The sequence below is a fragment of the Triticum urartu genome, chromosome 7 (assembly GCF_003073215.2).
Source record: "Triticum urartu cultivar G1812 chromosome 7, Tu2.1, whole genome shotgun sequence".
In the NCBI taxonomy this organism is placed as follows: domain Eukaryota; kingdom Viridiplantae; phylum Streptophyta; class Magnoliopsida; order Poales; family Poaceae; genus Triticum; species Triticum urartu.
Window position 1 is genome coordinate 94,088,909 of NC_053028.1, and position 16,642 is coordinate 94,105,550.

General features: G+C 44.0%; 1 protein-coding gene and 1 long non-coding RNA gene across 25 annotated transcripts; one reads left to right on the forward strand and one right to left on the reverse strand.

The window, feature by feature from the left end:
* Positions 1–3,165: 3,165 nt before the first annotated feature.
* On the reverse strand, positions 3,166–8,396 carry LOC125524623. Of its 17 annotated transcripts, none has more exons than XR_007290898.1 (5): positions 7,987–8,396; positions 6,013–7,866; positions 5,686–5,856; positions 5,525–5,603; positions 3,166–5,380 (listed from the first exon to the last, which is right to left on the reverse strand). XR_007290898.1 is itself a non-coding variant. In XM_048689663.1 (4 exons), the coding sequence occupies exons 1-4, from the start codon at positions 7,992–7,994 to the stop codon at positions 5,744–5,746; spliced, it is 333 nt and encodes a 110-aa protein (XP_048545620.1). In that variant the 5' UTR covers positions 7,995–8,396; the 3' UTR covers positions 5,375–5,743. The 17 variants fall into 17 exon arrangements, 1 of the variants encoding a protein (XP_048545620.1); XR_007290893.1 differs by having other exon boundaries at positions 5,375–5,856; positions 6,013–7,384; positions 7,476–7,580; positions 7,779–7,866; XR_007290894.1 differs by having other exon boundaries at positions 5,375–5,856; positions 6,013–6,823; positions 7,261–7,384; positions 7,476–7,866.
* A 509-nt stretch (positions 8,397–8,905) lies between these two features.
* LOC125520960 lies at positions 8,906–15,003 on the forward strand. 8 transcript variants are annotated; one of them, XR_007288925.1, is made up of 7 exons: positions 8,907–9,399; positions 9,447–11,393; positions 12,128–12,204; positions 12,348–12,548; positions 13,007–13,732; positions 14,086–14,163; positions 14,443–15,003. It is a non-coding gene; the product is annotated as an uncharacterized LOC125520960 (long non-coding RNA). The 8 variants fall into 8 exon arrangements; XR_007288926.1 differs by having other exon boundaries at positions 8,910–9,399; positions 9,447–10,084; positions 10,768–11,393; positions 14,086–15,003; XR_007288929.1 differs by having other exon boundaries at positions 8,910–9,399; positions 9,447–9,986; positions 10,768–11,393; positions 14,086–15,003.
* Positions 15,004–16,642: the final 1,639 nt, after the last annotated feature.

Below are 16,642 nucleotides of genomic sequence, written 5' to 3' on the forward strand. Positions count from 1 at the left end.
TGTTGGGGAACGTAGTAATTTCAAAATTTTCCTACGCACACGCAAGATCATGGTGATGCATAGCAACGAGAGGGGAGAGTGTTGTCTACGTACCCTCGTAGACCGTTCGCGGAAGCTTTATATCAACGCGGTTGATGTAGTCGTACGTCTTCACGTCCAACCGATCCAAGTACCGAAAGCACGGCACCTCCGAGTTCTGCACACGTTCGGCTCGGTGACGTCCTCGCCTTCTCGATCTAGCAAGAGGGGCGAAGTAGTAGATGAGTTCCGGCAGCACGACGGCGTGGTGACAGTGTTGGTGAAGAACAATCTCCGTAGGGCTTCGCCTAAGCACTACGAAAACTATGACGGAGGATAAACTAGAGGGGACGGGGTTGCCGCCACACGGCTTGGTGTTTCTTGATATCTCTTTGGTGCTAGCCCTACCCCTCTATTTATATGTTGAGCCCTGTGGTCGAAACTTGGAGTAAAAGCCTCCTCAAAGTCGGTTTCACCCGAAAGGCAAGAGTCCTTCTCGGACTCCAGGGCTAGACGCCAGGGTTCCCGGCGTCTACCCCCTAGACGCCAGGGTTCCTGGCGTCTAGCCTCTGGTCTCCGCAAAACTTCCTTTTGCACTTTCCAAAAGCCCCGTGGGCTTTCCCCTTTGGCCCAGATAAAGTGTTCTCGTACCCAAACATTTCGGGAAACATCCGGAACCCCTTCTGGTGAATTCCGGAACCCTTCCGGAGATCAAGCACTACTATCCCATATATCAAACTTTATCTCCGGACCATTCCGGAGTTCCTCATCATGTCCGTGATCTCATCTCGGACTCCGAACAACATTCGGTCATCAACAAACATAACTCATATAGTACTATATCGTCAACGAACGTTAAGCGTGCGGACCCTACGGGTTCGAGAACTATGTAGACATGACCGAGACACCTCTCTGGTCAATAACCAATAGCAGGACCTGGATGCCCATATTGGCTCCTACATATTCTATGAAGATCTTTATCGGTCAGACCGCATAACAACATACGTTGTTCCCTTTGTCATCGATATGTTACTTGCCCGAGATTCGATCGTCGGTATCTCAATACCTAGTTCAATCTCGTTACCGGCAAGTCTCTTTACTCGTTCTGTAATACATCATCCCGCAACTAACTCATTAGTTGCAATGCTTGCAAGGCTTATAGTGATGTGCATTACCGAGTGGGCCCAGAGATACCTCTCCGACAATCGGAGTGACAAATCCTAATCTCGAAATATGCCAACCCAACAAGTACCTTCGGAGACACCTGTAGAGCACCTTTATAATCATCCAGTTACGTTGTGACGTTTGGTAGCACACAAAGTGTTCCTCCGGTAAACGGGAGTTGCATAATCTCATAGTCATAGGAACATGTATAAGTCATGAAGAAAGCAATAGCAACAAACTAAACGATCAAGTGCTATGCTAACGAAATGGGTCAAGTCAATCACATCATTCTCTAATGATGTGACCTCGTTAATCAAATGACAACTCATGTCTATGGCTAGGAAACTTAATCATCTTTGATTTAACGAGCTAGTCAAGTAGAGGCATACTAGTGACACTCTGTTTGTCTATGTATTCACACATGTATTATGTTTCCGGTTAATACAATTCTAGCATGAATAATAAACATTTATCATGGTATAAGGAAATAAATAATAACTTTATTATTGCCTCTAGGGCATATTTCCTTCAGTTCAGACGGTCGACGCCGACCCAGATCTAAGATCAAGGCGGCAAAGAAATTGGGCGACGGTAGTGCAGCACTCCCACAAGGCTTTCAGGGGGCGAGCAGATGAAGTTGGACGATGGCGGGCGCATCGCTCCCAACGGATCCAACGCAGGAGCGGCGTCATGGCGTGGATCTGGAGCAAAACGCGATGGCGGCGATGCTTCTCTGCCATGGCGGCTCGACTGGGTTCCTGCGCTGGAAAGGGAGAGAGAGACGAGGAAGGAGATAGACATGAGAAGATAAGAAGGAAGATGAAGGAGGAAAGGGAGGGAGAAGGCAGGGAAGAGGGCGGCGGTCACGAAGCTATATTGCCATGGCGGCTCGGCTGAGTTCCTGCGTGGAGGGAGGAGAGAGACGGGATAAGAAGAGGACTAGGGAGAGGGAGGAAGGGAGTGGAGAAGGTATAGAATGATAGAAGAGGGCGGCAACGCGAGGTTATCGGCGGCAGTTGGGCTCGCCGGCCGGAGGCGAGAGGAAGGCGGCGGAGATGGCATCCCAAGGAAGAGCTCGGCCTCTCCTCGCTCGCTCGGGCGCAGCGGCGGCTGCTGGCTGTAGCGGGCACATGCTCCCATTTTTTAGAAGAAACATTTTTTATTTCACTTTTATTTAGGGGAAAGCGTTCTTTATTTGACGGGCACGGGATGTCCTATGATTCAACCCATCCAGTTTACTATTCTCTTTATTGGGCCAGCTTTTGGTACTATAATTTTTTTATTGATTAATAGTATCATCTATTCCTAAAAAGAAAATTAGTAGTACCACCCCGCAAATATACACAGGATCTCACTAATTTATATATGGCCTTAAATAGACAACCAACAAGCCTCTTCAAAAATAATAAAAAACTGCGGGTGAGGTGTAGCTATAATCTGGCAATGACGGAAATAAACAAAACAAAGAATGAGGTGTGGGTATAATCCGACAATGAGAGACATATGCAAGTCAGTGGTTAGGTTAGTAAAATCTTGAACCACGTATTATATTTTTTCTCGTTGCAACACACGGTCCCTTTTGCTAGTAATAACTAGTAAAAATGCCCGTGCTTTGTAACGGGGCAAAAAGATAGCAGAATCTGCTTTGTGTGTGTCATTGCGCAACATTTCTTATATTCAATTCTGATTATCTCTTTTTCGGAGTATGAAGTGTGGATTTGAATAAGCCACCTTAACATCCTTCATCTGATTAAAGGGTACTTGTGCATGGAATAGTTTTTCAATCTTTTTTTTACTTTTCGAGAGAACATGAATATTTATTTATTTTAAAGTAACATATTTGAATTTTTTTATCATTTTTTAAATGGGATTTTTTACAATTCACATTTTTTTAAACATGATTTTTAAAAATAATTTTGATTTATATAATTTTTGAAAATATTCTTAAATACAAACATTTTTAAAAAATTGGTACATTTTTAGGACATATTGAATGACGAGGAGACACGAGCAGGCGGCGGCAGTGCTTGGCCCAAACAAAACACTTCATGCTCGTGTCTCCTCATCATTCTAGGGATACAAAGCACTTCATGTCGTGTTCTTTCACCATGGCCATCAGACTATATTTTTTAAAAGCGAACGGGCAACCAAACCGTTGCAGCTGTTACCGGTTGGACCGCCGGTTCATCGGTTTGTTTGTGACAAAAAAACCAAGTTAGTAAAAATAACCTTAGATCAAATGAGTACACATAATATGGGATGTAATATAAAAATAACCAAGCATAATTTATATGTACCCCACAGATTCAAAACAACAGAAAAATATGAATGGTCATTGCCGGCCAACTTTTTTGTATGCGAGAAGAGAAGGGCCATTGAATTAGACCATGTGCAAGTGCACGCACGCAACCGATGTTATTTATTTGGGCCATTTGCATTTCTGTCCCTAACTCGAACCACCTAATCAGATATACCCCTAATTCGAAAGCCTGCTCAAAAATGCCCCTCCGCCGTTACGTGCCCTTACAGAAATGCTCTTTTGCGCCGTTACCGTCCGGTCAAACAACTTTGACCGTTCTGAAAAAAATAGCAATTTTTTTTTAAAAAATCTAAAATTTTGTGAGATCGAAGATACTCATGTGCGCAAGGTGCGTGCAAATTATTGTGCTATTTGGACATTCCAGGAGCTCGTGGCGAGGAAAAACAGTTAATATGCACGCTTGTGAACAGTAAATTTGAAATAAAATAGCAAGAAAATTCAAAAAAATATGAAATTTTTGGCATCAAAGAGGCTTGGGTGCACAAGGTGCTTGCAAGTTTTTGTGATCAAATGACTTGCGAGGAGCTCTCGCAAGAAAAAACAAAATAGTCATTTTTTCCCAAGTTTTTTCCCGGGCCAGATTTTGTTTTTTTCTCCACAAGCCCCTCCAATGTCCAAACACAACAAAAATTGGCACGCAGCTTTTAGACCATAGCCTCTTTGATGCCAAAAAATTTCATATTTTTTTGAACTTTCTTGTTATTTTTTTGAATTTACTGTTCACAGGCTTACATATTTACTATTTTTCCTTTGACACGAGCTCCTGGAATGCCCAAACAGCACGAAAAATTGCACGCACCTTGCGAACCTGAGTATCTTTGATCTCACAAATTTTCAGATTTTTTAGATTTTTTTTGCTATTTTTTGGGGGCCGGTCAATGCCCTTTGACCGGCTTTGACCGGACGGTAACGGCGCAAAAGGGCATTTCTGTAAGGGCACGTAACGGCGGAGGGGCATTTTTGAGCAGGCTTTCGAATTAGGGGCAAATGTGAGTAGTGGGTTCGAGTTAGGGACACAGATGTAAAAGACCCTATTTATTTTAATTGCTCCCTTCTCGGCCCGTGCACATCCAGCAACAACATCGTTCTTTTTATTCTTTTCCTTTAATGCTCATACATAAGAGCAAATTTTATTCCTTCATATTTCTTTCATTTTTTGCTTTATAAGAGCCGAATTTACTCCTTTTAATCTCTTCCCTTTCCTTATGAGTGAAATAATTTCTTTCCTTTCTGCTTATATAAGAGCCGAGTTTTCTCCTTATTTTAATTTCTTCTCTTTCCTTATGAGTGGAATAATTCCTTTCCATTTTTCTTACATGAGAGCCGAATTTACTTCCTTTAATTCCTTCTCTTTCCTTATGAGTGGAATAATTTCTTTCCTTATTGCTTACATAAGAGCCGAGTTTACTCCTTTTAATTCCTTCTCTTTTCTTCCTGCTTGTATTCCGGGACCCACTCCTTGAGTTGGCTTATTGATTTCGAATCATACACATGTATAAATTGGTGGGACATGATGAAATTATCAAAATCGATGGCAGATTATATGACCCTCACTATTTTTATGTAAAGAACCCAGATAAGAGGTGGCCTTGTTGCCTCCAACTTTTCATTCCCTTTGAATCTTCTAACACAAAGGCCAGCCAGGTCACAGGGGCTGAGACATTTAAACTCACCTTCCCTTTAGTTGCCAATTTGATGGGAGGTATTGAATTAGGCTGTGTTTATGGCCAATTAAGATGCCACTGTCCATGAGCGATCAATTTAAAATCAAAAGTGATAACCTAGCTTCTAATATAAATAAAAATCCATTTCTTCTGTAGTTGGATACCCAAATTTAGCATACTGCACATTCATCTCTCTTATCGTTAGTGTTTGGTTCTGCAAAAATAGGTTCAGTATTAAAAATCAAGGCAGCTTCTCTGCACACAATTTCCTGGGAAGAGACAGCAAACCTTTGCATCACTCAAATGTCGCAGGTGACTTGTTTTAGTTCGGGATCTTGAAAAAGTCAAACCAACATACCTTTCCCGCTAACAGCCAGCAGTGGTAAGCATGTGCCGCTGGAGCCCTACCAACTTCCCTTGATCCCATTTACTGTCTCCTATCCACGGCGACAAAGGGAAAAAGGTTTCAGCGGACTTAGGCGGGCATCCACGTTCAGGTTTCAGAGGGAGAAGACTCACTGTCTGCTGCTAAGGTCAGGACCGTGGTCATCCATCTCCGCTTTGCTGGCCGATAAGATCATTCAGATTGACCAGCCAGCTGGGTACTCATCACCTTGCTCTGCTGAATCTGCTTGAGGCTGTCATTGGTGCTCGCGAGGTCTGCAGCCAGGCTCTGAAGTCCTCGATTTGCTGTTCGATTCACCACAGTGAGCAGGGAACAATGTCAGGAGAACAATGCCGCTTTCCGATCAAGGCGGTAGAATAAATCGAGATTATTTCGAAATAAAACGAACAACAGACTTCATGCATCTATGTGAAAAAAATTATAATCAGCAGGGAACATACTTATATTTGACAGAAGCCTCTCTAACCCGATTGAAATCACAAGCAGTAAAATTTTCTAAATTTGGTCTTCACAACTATAAAAAGAAGAAGAATAAATGTACACCATCATTTCAAATTCAAGACAATATTATCAAGGTTAAGAAAAATCGAATCACAACATAGTCCACTGCAATGAATTCTCAAAATATCTTGGAATTACTCTGCTTCGTGTTGTTTAGTATGCTTGTTCACCTTCCCATAGAGTGTCCTTTGATTCAGCTAGCTGGTGATTATTTTTAGTCCATAGTAGCAAATTCTTGTATATGCTCCATGCATGTAAAAAACAATGCACGGTGTTGTTTTTTTGTCTGTGAATCATGGGCACAGCCCATGACAACATAACTGAAGATATACTAAATGTTTTCTGGTTAACTCTTCAAATGACTAATCAATACGGTAAGTCCTTACTACCTCTGTTGGTGAGAAACGAATATCCCAGGCTATTTTCTCTACCAGTTCAGATCTCACAAAAGCAGTGAGTACGAAAAATATAGCAGAAGGGATAACCTGAAGTAGCTATTATCAACCATGCATCATGTATATCAGTTGCCCATTAATTAATGGGTAGTTCGTACAATGTGTAAAATTTCTATTGAAGTAATAAAAGTGATGGAAGACCTCAATTAGGTTCAACCCAGATTACTTACACATGCAATGCACTTGCCATCAATCGGGCTTAAAATTGGTTCACACGAGACGGAGATATGATTCTAGGGTGGATGCAGTAGTAGGGCTCTCTTGAATCTGGATGATGTGCCGGTCAGGTGTGGCACTGAAGGAGATATGTGAGTTCTTAATATAATCATGAAATATAGGAAGCTCTTAATATAATCATGAAAAATAGGAAGCTTTAGTTCACAGGACCAAATTGGATCTTATAGGCCGATCGATCGGCACAACCAAGACAGTTGTTAAATTAACAACAAAATTGAAGGTCATGGCTTTGTTGGAGCAAAGGGCTAATCTCCACATCTTGAATATGTGGGAACCAGATTAGGATGACAATGTTGACAACATCCTACAAATTCAATACTTCATTTTTCTGTGATCAATGCAGATGTCTTCTATCACTCTATAGGCTTCTGGCTACTTATTGGCAGCAATAGTAGGTTGGTGAGCAACTGAGCCTGCTTCCTTGTTTAAATATTCGGACCAGCAATGGAAAGGCTGAACAAGTATACTTATATAATACTAACAACCTGTCAGTACCAGGGTAATATTTGTTGGTGAAGATGCCTGAAAACCAAAGTTGAGAGTCTAGCTTGTTTCCACTTGCATCATCTGTGTGGAGGTCATGGCTTTCCTCACAGCGGAACAAGACTAAACTCCACACCTTCAACCAACCACAGAGAGGTAGTTAGGAAAGGTTAGGCAGATGCAAATGAGGTTACAGTACATTAGGAAAATTGACTGCTACAACGGACTTGCTATTTTGAAACTTATGTTCAGGACTGTATATGCCAATATTTTCAGATCATGTGCAGCCTCTTCAAATTGGTAATCTCGTTGACATGATCTGTGAAAGAGTCCTGCAGGCACAAATTATTGATGCAGTAGTAAGCTAATCAAGTTTTGTCCAGCCCGTGGATGCGTCGTCGATGTTGCCGCTGCTATTGCCGGCTTCCGAAGTATAGCAAAAGAATCTGCGTCATGCAAGTTGTGACTCGCACAATCTTGCCGGGAAGCTTGGGAGCAGCATCATGAACCGCAGTGTGATGATAGTCTACCTGATGGATAACCTCAGGGTGCAGTCGGGGTGCTTGTGACGTGCTCCATCTCCTACTCGTCAAAATCGCCGCACTGCTCCTACGCCGACTGAGCGGAGGCAGAGGGGGAGGAGGAACACGTCAACGAGCAGCAAGAAATTGAAATCGAAGCAGGCCAAATTGGCGGAGGGAGGCGGGCAGGCGCAGATCTCGCGGCCCGGCGGCTCACCTTGTCATGCACTGCCGCCGCCTCGTCGTCCGGCTATCCGGGGTGTCCGGGCTATCTGCCGCGGGCTTCTCGGACGGCGGTGCCGCTAGGGCCTTCCTCGGCTGGCGCCGGCCCCATGAGGGGATCTCTGGCCGCGCCTGCTCCTACTGACTGGCCCGCACGATGGACTACAGTTCCGCGAGAATGGCAGCCACCTCCAGCTCACGCTCATCGAACTCCTCTCGCGTGCGTCCGCTCCCAGCTGACGCGGCCGTCTTGGATCTCGCCGAGAGAGCGAGGGATTGGGTGTAGCTCTGGGGGCGATGGAGAGTGCGCAGTGGAGCAGACAGAGGATTGCAAAAGTTCCGCCACGATGAACTCCCAGAACAGGCCCATTAGCCCTCGATGTGGCCCAGGGTGTCTGCGGGCAAGCGAGCAGGTGCGACGTTCGATGCAGAGGACGTGCTTCCTCGAATTAGTACCACCTTGCGTACCTTTACTCCATCGTTAAGGAAATCGTTAACTGATAGCTGCTCGGTTGGCTAGTGAGTAGGGAATTAATCAGCTAATCGGCAAGTTAATCGGCCATTTAATCAATTAATCGGAGGATTTTTTCGTTTATCGGCTACTCGATAACCCTATAAATAGGGATTAATCGGTAAGTTAACTGATTAATTGGATGAATTCTTCAACAGGGCTCTACTCCTAATGTCTTAGTTGATAGTCGGTGTTCTGGGTTTTATTTTCATCCCACTTACTATGGTCTTTTTTGGTATTTTTTGATACTTGCTCTCATCTCCCGCTCAGCCACAAAAAACCGAAGAAAACCCCGCGATCGAGTGCAGCACACTTCCAACCTCCCGTCGCAATTATCTGACACGATCGAAAATAAACCACCGAAAACAAACTGGCGAAAATTAACAGCGAAAAAAAACCTACGCTCCTCTCGATCCGCTCGACGCACTCCTCTCGATCCACCCCTCCCGCTGGGGCCTTTCTCTCTTTCCCTCCTTCCCCGCTCCACCGCCACCGGCCCATCTCCCGCCCCGTCGCCGCCGCCCCATCTCCCACCCCGCCGCCGCCGCCCCATATCCCGCTCTGCCACCGCCCCTACTGCTCCACCGAACCGACCTCTTCTTCGAGCATGAGCCGCTCCTCTCCCTGACACCCTCGTACTCACTAGGGTTTCGTGCGCCGCCGCCGCCGCCGGTCCTCTCCAACACTGCGACGGGCTTCACGGCCTACTTCGACCTCGGGCCTTAATGCTTTCTCTGCTTCTGTGTCGACCTTCTATTCAGCGAGGAGGACGTACATCAGGCAGCGGGTGACGCGCGGTGGCTGCGCAAATTCCTCTGCGGCGGAGATCTCCAGGATGGGTGCTTGTCTTCTCAGAAGAAGGAGATGATGAAGGATGCAGAGAAGGAAGGCAACGTGGTGTGTTCTTGCTGCAAAGTTCTCGTACATATTTTTCTTCTTGGTAGGAAGGCAACGTGGTGTGTTCTTGATGATGATCGAAGAAGATCTGCTGGCTGCTGTTCAAGGGACGATAGCCAAAGAAGAAGAAGATGATTGCTATGTTCTGAGAAATCAAGATTCTGGAAGACCACGAAGAGGAATAAGACAAGCAGGCACATGTGTACCGTCACGAGCAGCAAAACGAAGAGTAAACCCAAGAATATCAAGGGGGGATTATGTTGGCTGCCGTGGAGGACGAGATGCAAGGGTGCTCCGGCAGCGGCTGCAGCAGCGTGACAGATCAAGCGAGCTAGGTTGTGCCATCTCTGGTCCTCTCTCTTCAAATGGTCGACACCGGGTGCTTACGATCGACGTGACGGCGGCGGTGCAAGAGCATGGCATAGCTGGTCTGAGAGTGGCGATGGACTCACTGCCCGCTGCTACTATATCATCCAAAGTAGTGGCAGGGCGCAGCGGCACGAACGGCTCAGCCTCTGCCTTGTTCATCCCATTACAACGGAGGCGCTTTAATTACTGACACATATGTTCTTATTATGCAACTGCAGGTGATTTCTCATCTTTCAACTCGGTCTATTTTACTTGTCATACATGGAGAGAGTTTATACAATGTTAGATGAAGAGTTGGCGGTGCCACGGTGCCAAGGTTTGCTTCTCAAAACTGATAAGATCACATGATGCTTTTATATGCTTATTATTAAATCACAGGCAAATAACCCACTTCAACCTGCGTGATAATTATGTAGTGAACAGAGCTTTTGTGTGAATAAACTACCCAACTTTGTCAAGTGACTTAATGGAGCAAGTCTTTAATTTGTAACTAGCTGTTGTTCAGAATTGAACTAGCGCTTCATACAGAACAATTTTGAGAGCAACTCCCCACAAAAAAATACATCAACTATAATTGTTGGAATCCTGAAGGTAGTTCCATCGAAGTTTGTGAGTATATTTGCAAACCTCTGTCTACCTATGAATACTATTATCGAGATAGTTTAAACCATGTTGTTGGCCTGCTACAATGCTCAATGGTTTACCCTTGCTCAGATCAATTCTGGTGTGTTTGTAATGGGAATGTGGGATGATGTATGAAGAGATAAAGAAAGTTATGCTCGCGGAATATGAGTATGTAGTAACAGTTCTCTGTTATGGTTCGCGACAATTGTTCTGGTACATCTCATTGGTAGTTTATATGTAATGCAATGCCGTTTTATAATTATCATGCTAAAAAGTAATGTTACATTAGACATTTCAACATAAATGAGTTGGACAACTGAGCCCACAATATATAACTATGTATATTGGGACACAACGTTTTGCCTCTGTGTCCAGATGAGCCGGTCATTCATCAGTTGGAATCCGCGCCAAAGAGTTTCAGTGGTGTTGATGTTCGCCAGTAGTCCAGTACATCGAGTATAGAACAACCATGTATGCTGCAGGTGGTTACGGCGTACAGCGGATCTGACAGAACTATTTTGAATCTCGGTGGCTCTGTATCAGGGTCTTCCTGTACTGATGGTTGAAAGATTTCCATGTGGTATGTGATATGGTACAGATTTTTCGTTTCCTCGTAACTGTGATCAGATAATCATGGATGACGAAAGGCAAACAGATTCCTTGCCTTCCAATTTATCAGTCTTCAGTTACGCTCACGTACCGAGTGAATAGATTGCAATGTTCTGTACTTCTTATTTCTAATTGATTTCATTCTCTAATGGTTGCATTAACTTGCCAAACATTTCATCTGTCGGATGCATGGGAGGGGATATGCATCCGTCTATGGTGGCAGTGGAACAGTCCTCACTGTAAGTGATCTTAGATAGGGATGAGGTTAGCAACGAGGGCGAAAGATGATGAGGCTCCAGAATCTAGAGAGTTGTTGTGAAAGCTGATCCACAAGCACCAGGGTTTGTTATAAAAGGAAAACTCTCTCGACCCGGATGGAAATAATATTCCTGGTAGGTACTGTTGAGAGATGATAAGCTAGCTTACAGCTGAATATTGCACTGTTCCATAGTTTTCCGGACTACGGATGTTGTCGATGAGCAGTATGTTTTCTAATGTATGTTGTCAGCCAGGTCTGCCACATGTCGTCGCATCGCTAGCGAGGTTTGCCTGCGCCGTAGAAAGGGGGGAGGGGTGTATAGAGGGATGGTCTAGGTGGCGGCTTGGGTGGGGATGGTGGTGGTGGTGGTGGGTGGGTGGGGGGTGGGGGTTAGCCCCGTTGCGTCTGTCTGGTAGACAACTTGAAGTATTTAGAGATATAATGCACTATCTGGAATCGATACACATTCCTGTGCCACTGTTTCTCGGGGTAGCCCTCTAATTAGCAAGTGTTTTGTCATGTGTGTGTGATTATGACAGAAATTTGAACAGTGTGTCGATTTATCTCATAAATAAGTATTCACTCTTACAGCACCACCATGCATGTTTTTTCACGTTTTCAACAGTTCATCTTTCAATTTTGATTTCCATAACCATGCATATATGGTGTATTGAATCAGCAAATGATATTTAAGTGCTTATTAGTTGTTGTATGAACATTTTCAGCTTTCATTAGCCCAATCGGTGCTTTGCACCGATGCTTTCCTTTGTAGCCGGCAGACAACTCAGACAAATGCATCATTATCATTTTGTTTTGATGGTTTTGTCAAAAAAATCAAATGAATTGATCCTGTTTTTCTATGTGCAGAATTGCCTGAGATGGTTAGTGATAGTGAAAGTTATGATGACAGATAATTACTCCTCCAAGAAGAAGAATCAGAAGAGGTATACTAATGTCACTTTGTTTAAAATCTCTCCATACATATATCCTATATCACTAAGCTCCCTGGGGAAAAATCGCTCAGGAGCGATTCAGGCATCGATTGACCTGGACTCCGATTTTGACCTGGTCGTCCGCTTTGTGCCAGCTGGCTATTTGTGGGCCTTTTTCGTCAGTGGTAAGGTGACATGGGCCGCGTTTGTCAGTGGCTGAGGAAAGGCGGTTCGAGCCTGACGTGGTCGTCGATGAGGAGCTTTTGGATGTCACCGGCGCCGGCAATCCTCGAGGGCAAAGGCTGCGACAAGCGGCGGCGGCGGAGCTTGGGCAGCAACAATCCGAGCATGATGAGGTCAGAGTTCGCTATCAAATCCGCTACATTTATCTTGGATCCATGCCCAGCGTCTCAAACTGGCTAGCAATTTATTCAAAGGATGGGCGAAATCACGTCACCTCAGCTTGCGATGCATTTGCCTGCTAGGAATTGGGATCGATCAATTCTTTGCTCCGTTTCTATTCAGATTTTCATGTCTTGATTGATTTTGCAAATTTTCCTCTTTGTAGCCACCGCGTGAAATGAACCTAGCATTGTGCATGGTCGCAGGAGTCTCTGCAAGTTACTTGCTTGTTGATTCTGCATATTGGAATAATAAGTAACTACTTTGTGAAGTTCTTCTAATTTCGAATGTTATAGACAGCTAGAAAGACAGCCCATTGTACAAGTTGTCTATATCGATATATAGAGATGATATGGAGAGCCGCTACAGATAGATACTATCTAGACTATTGTACTTGCCTTTATTGCTGCAGGTCGAAGGCGTCGTAGTGGTGCATTGGAGCTGGAGGAGGCGGCGGGCCAGTGCTGTTTGTGCTCAAGACGTACGAGATGGTGGACAGCCCATCGACGGAAGCAGCGGTCTGGTGGAGTGACGCGTTGGACACGACCTTCATGGTTTGGTGCTCGCTGGAGTTTGCATCTTCAAGCACATAAATTTCTCCAGTTTCATCCATGAGCTCCCCCCACCCCCTCTCTTACTGAATCCCTACGCACCCCAAGCAATCTCGGTCAAGTTTGTGCGGATTTGGGGTTTAAGATCTGTGCATGTGCGGGGAATTTATTAGTAGGAGTTGGTCTGGGTTTTATTTGTCAGATTTACTGGAGAATTTGGCATTAGATTTTGATCTTGGGTGGGGGCGAGGGTCCTCAAATGTCTACACTGTTGTGGTGAAATGCTACTCCATTTTTACTAAAAATCATTTAGGATGCTGATTTTCTTAGTTGGTCTTGATTGCAGTTAAATGCCAAAAATCAGGACTCGGTATGGTGCCAAAATATGTTCATAATTTTGTGCGCTGGGCTGGTGGGATGCTATGTGAATCACTACATTCTTACTCCTTTGGTTCGCCGGGGGTTCGGATTGCATTGACCACATTCAGATTTTTCCTAGAGATTCAGGCTGGCAACCAAAGATGTCCAGCCTTGATGGCTTGTGATATATTATCATGTTTAGGATAGACGAAAATGAGATTGCAAAGGTACATTCTTTTCCTGCATAAACTAAATAGTGTTACAAATGGTGATAAACATGGGTAGTTTTCACTTCTTTATTACTGCTGAATCATGACATAAAATGCATGTTTCTTGTTGTATACCTTCAGTGTGAATTATTACGTGATGTACCTTGTCATTAACTTTCTTTATTTAGGACTAATTTTGTTTCATATTCATACTAAAACTTTTCTCAGGATACTAAAATTTACCCTTGCACTCAATTTTTCTAGAGCTAATAAAATATCTCGTTTTAGTGAAATTTGACTTTTACTAATTTTTTTGTCAAGATACTCAGTTTTCTTGTGTTAAAATGTATCTTCTTACTGAAATTTTATAGGAACGAAGAGCTCAAGATTTTGTTTTGTTCATGAAGATGCATAATCAAGAGGAACCACAAGGATTCCTAAGAACAGAGGTGCAGCAACATCACTTAACCTTTTCATGTTACTCTAGATGATTTATCATCCTTGCTTGCCCCTCCCGACAAGGATTCATATCAAGAGTTCAATACTTGTTGGGGGTTCCTCGCAATGCACGCACAGAGAGGCATAACTTCTTTGCTTCCCCCACCATCTCTGCAATAATATGGCGTGCATGTGCAAAAAGAAGGATCTGATGGTCTACTAAGGGCTTATAGGAATGAAGAGCGGCTTATCTTCTTTACGTGTTTATCTGGTAAATATTCATCTGTCAGGCAATACAAATCGTATGGTTACAAGTTCAACAACAACATGGGGAGCGCTGGCGTGGTAGTCCGGCGGTAGAGGGATGGCTGGGCAGCAGCCTACCGAGGAGTTGGAGGGAGGGCTTGATTGGACCACATCTGTCCACGAGGGCTCGTTGGTGGGCTAATCAAGAAGGGGGGAGGGGCTGGGTGTATCTGTGTTGCGCGGTTCCGGCTGGTGTGCTCCTCGGCGGCGTCCTGGACAGGTGGATGTGTGGGCGGCTGCGTGTGTGTGTGTGCTTCGGCGGTGCGTGGTGAGGTAGCGGGGTGGCCAGCGCGGTGCCCTGGTGAGCAGGTGGTTAGATCCGGACGGATTTGGCCATGGTGGCTCGACGTTGGACTTGCTGGTGCATGTATGGTTTATAATCTGTCCGGACGGAAGATTGTAGTTTGTGTATAGTTTATAATCTGAGGAAATGTTTGCCGTCTGTGTTAACCTTCAGTCTTGTACTGCTGAAGATTGTAGTTTGTGTTGTATCATATGTGGACATGTTCTTTACTTCAATCTAGACTTACGTGCCTTTGTGTTAAGTTGTCTTACATCTCAAGTTTTGTATTTTCATGTTTCATGAATTATGTGGGTATGTGGCAGCCCACATAATACCACATACAGTATGTGGACAGCCCACTTAATCCCACTTAAATAAGTGGACATATGTGGCAGGAAGTGGGCACCTGCAGGTTGTCCCACCTACAAGCTGAGTGGAAGAGAGTTCGTATTTGCCGTTGTATGATGAAAACTGGATGCCACCATGCTTAACGTGTATTTCTAAATAAAAAGAATAATTTGATCAATCTGTTCTTATTTCTATTATTCGGTGACAACTCATGGTTATTCAGATCGATTTTGCCCGTAGCAACACACGGGCCTGACGATGAAGAAACTTTAGCTAATTCTGATATCGAGATCCTGGAGAATCCATCTGACGTAGTCAAAGACAAACGTCCTGCCCCAATCACTATCATACCCACGGACCAACGTGAATTACTTGCCGGCCTCTGCAACTACATCATGTCTATCGATGATGACGGGTGTTTGGAGTAAGTATCATGTATCAATATTTAATGTGTGGATTTATAATATTTTTCTTCTTATCATCCAATTTATAGGAAGGTATGGGTCCGGAGCTCGACACCCGATCCAATGGGCTTAAGTCTTAAGAAACTTCAGTGCATACTTAACATGGAGCAGACCATGGACAATGACTGCTTCAACACATCCGTGCGTATGCTGGCATGTGACGGGGGAGTATTGTTCATAGACCCTCCCGTGCACTACATGGATCTACGATTTTGTGTAAATTATCTTAACTCTTCATTCTATGTGTCATTACTATCAACATGTTGAAACAATATTTCTTTTTTTACTTAGTCCATGATGCTAGAGTCAACACGAGGTCAGAAGTTTTGCGAGAAGGAAACTATCCAGAGGTTGGCAACATTATTTGATACCTGGCCTGAGATGGACAACGACATCTCATCGTGCAACAAGGTAAGTAAAGTATTTTGTCCATTGTTATCATGGTTTATTGTTGTTTCTAATACCTCCACTTGTAGATTTATCTTCCCTATGCATCCATCGGCCGATACATTTTGTACGTCATCGACAAAGAGGCACGTCGTCTATATATTATGGATCCTATTCAAACATCACAATCGTTAGAGGAGAAAAATTGAGGCATGCACTGAAATTAAAAAGTTTTGCAAGGGATTTCAAAGAAGCACTCGAAATAAAGCTGCCTGGTTGGAATTATGATCTATCTAAATGGCAACGTTTATTTCCGTCCGGCATTCCAACGAGAATAGATGGGTAATGAATTCATAACAAAAACAATTACTTTTGTTATTACTGAAAGATCGTGGATATCGCCTAGAGGGGGGGGGGTGAATAGGCGTTTTAAAATAATTACGATTTAGGCTTGAACAAATGCGGAATAAACCTAGCGGTTAATATGTCAAGCACAAAACCTAAAACAACTAGACTCACCTATGTGCACCAACAACTTATGCTAAGCAAGATAAGCAACTATATGATAGCAAGATATATGACAAGAAACAATATGGCTATCACAAAGTAAAGTGCGTGAGTAAAGGGGCTCGGGTAAGAGATAACCAAGGCACGCAGAGACGATGATGTATCCCGAAGTTCACACCCTTGCAGATGCTAATC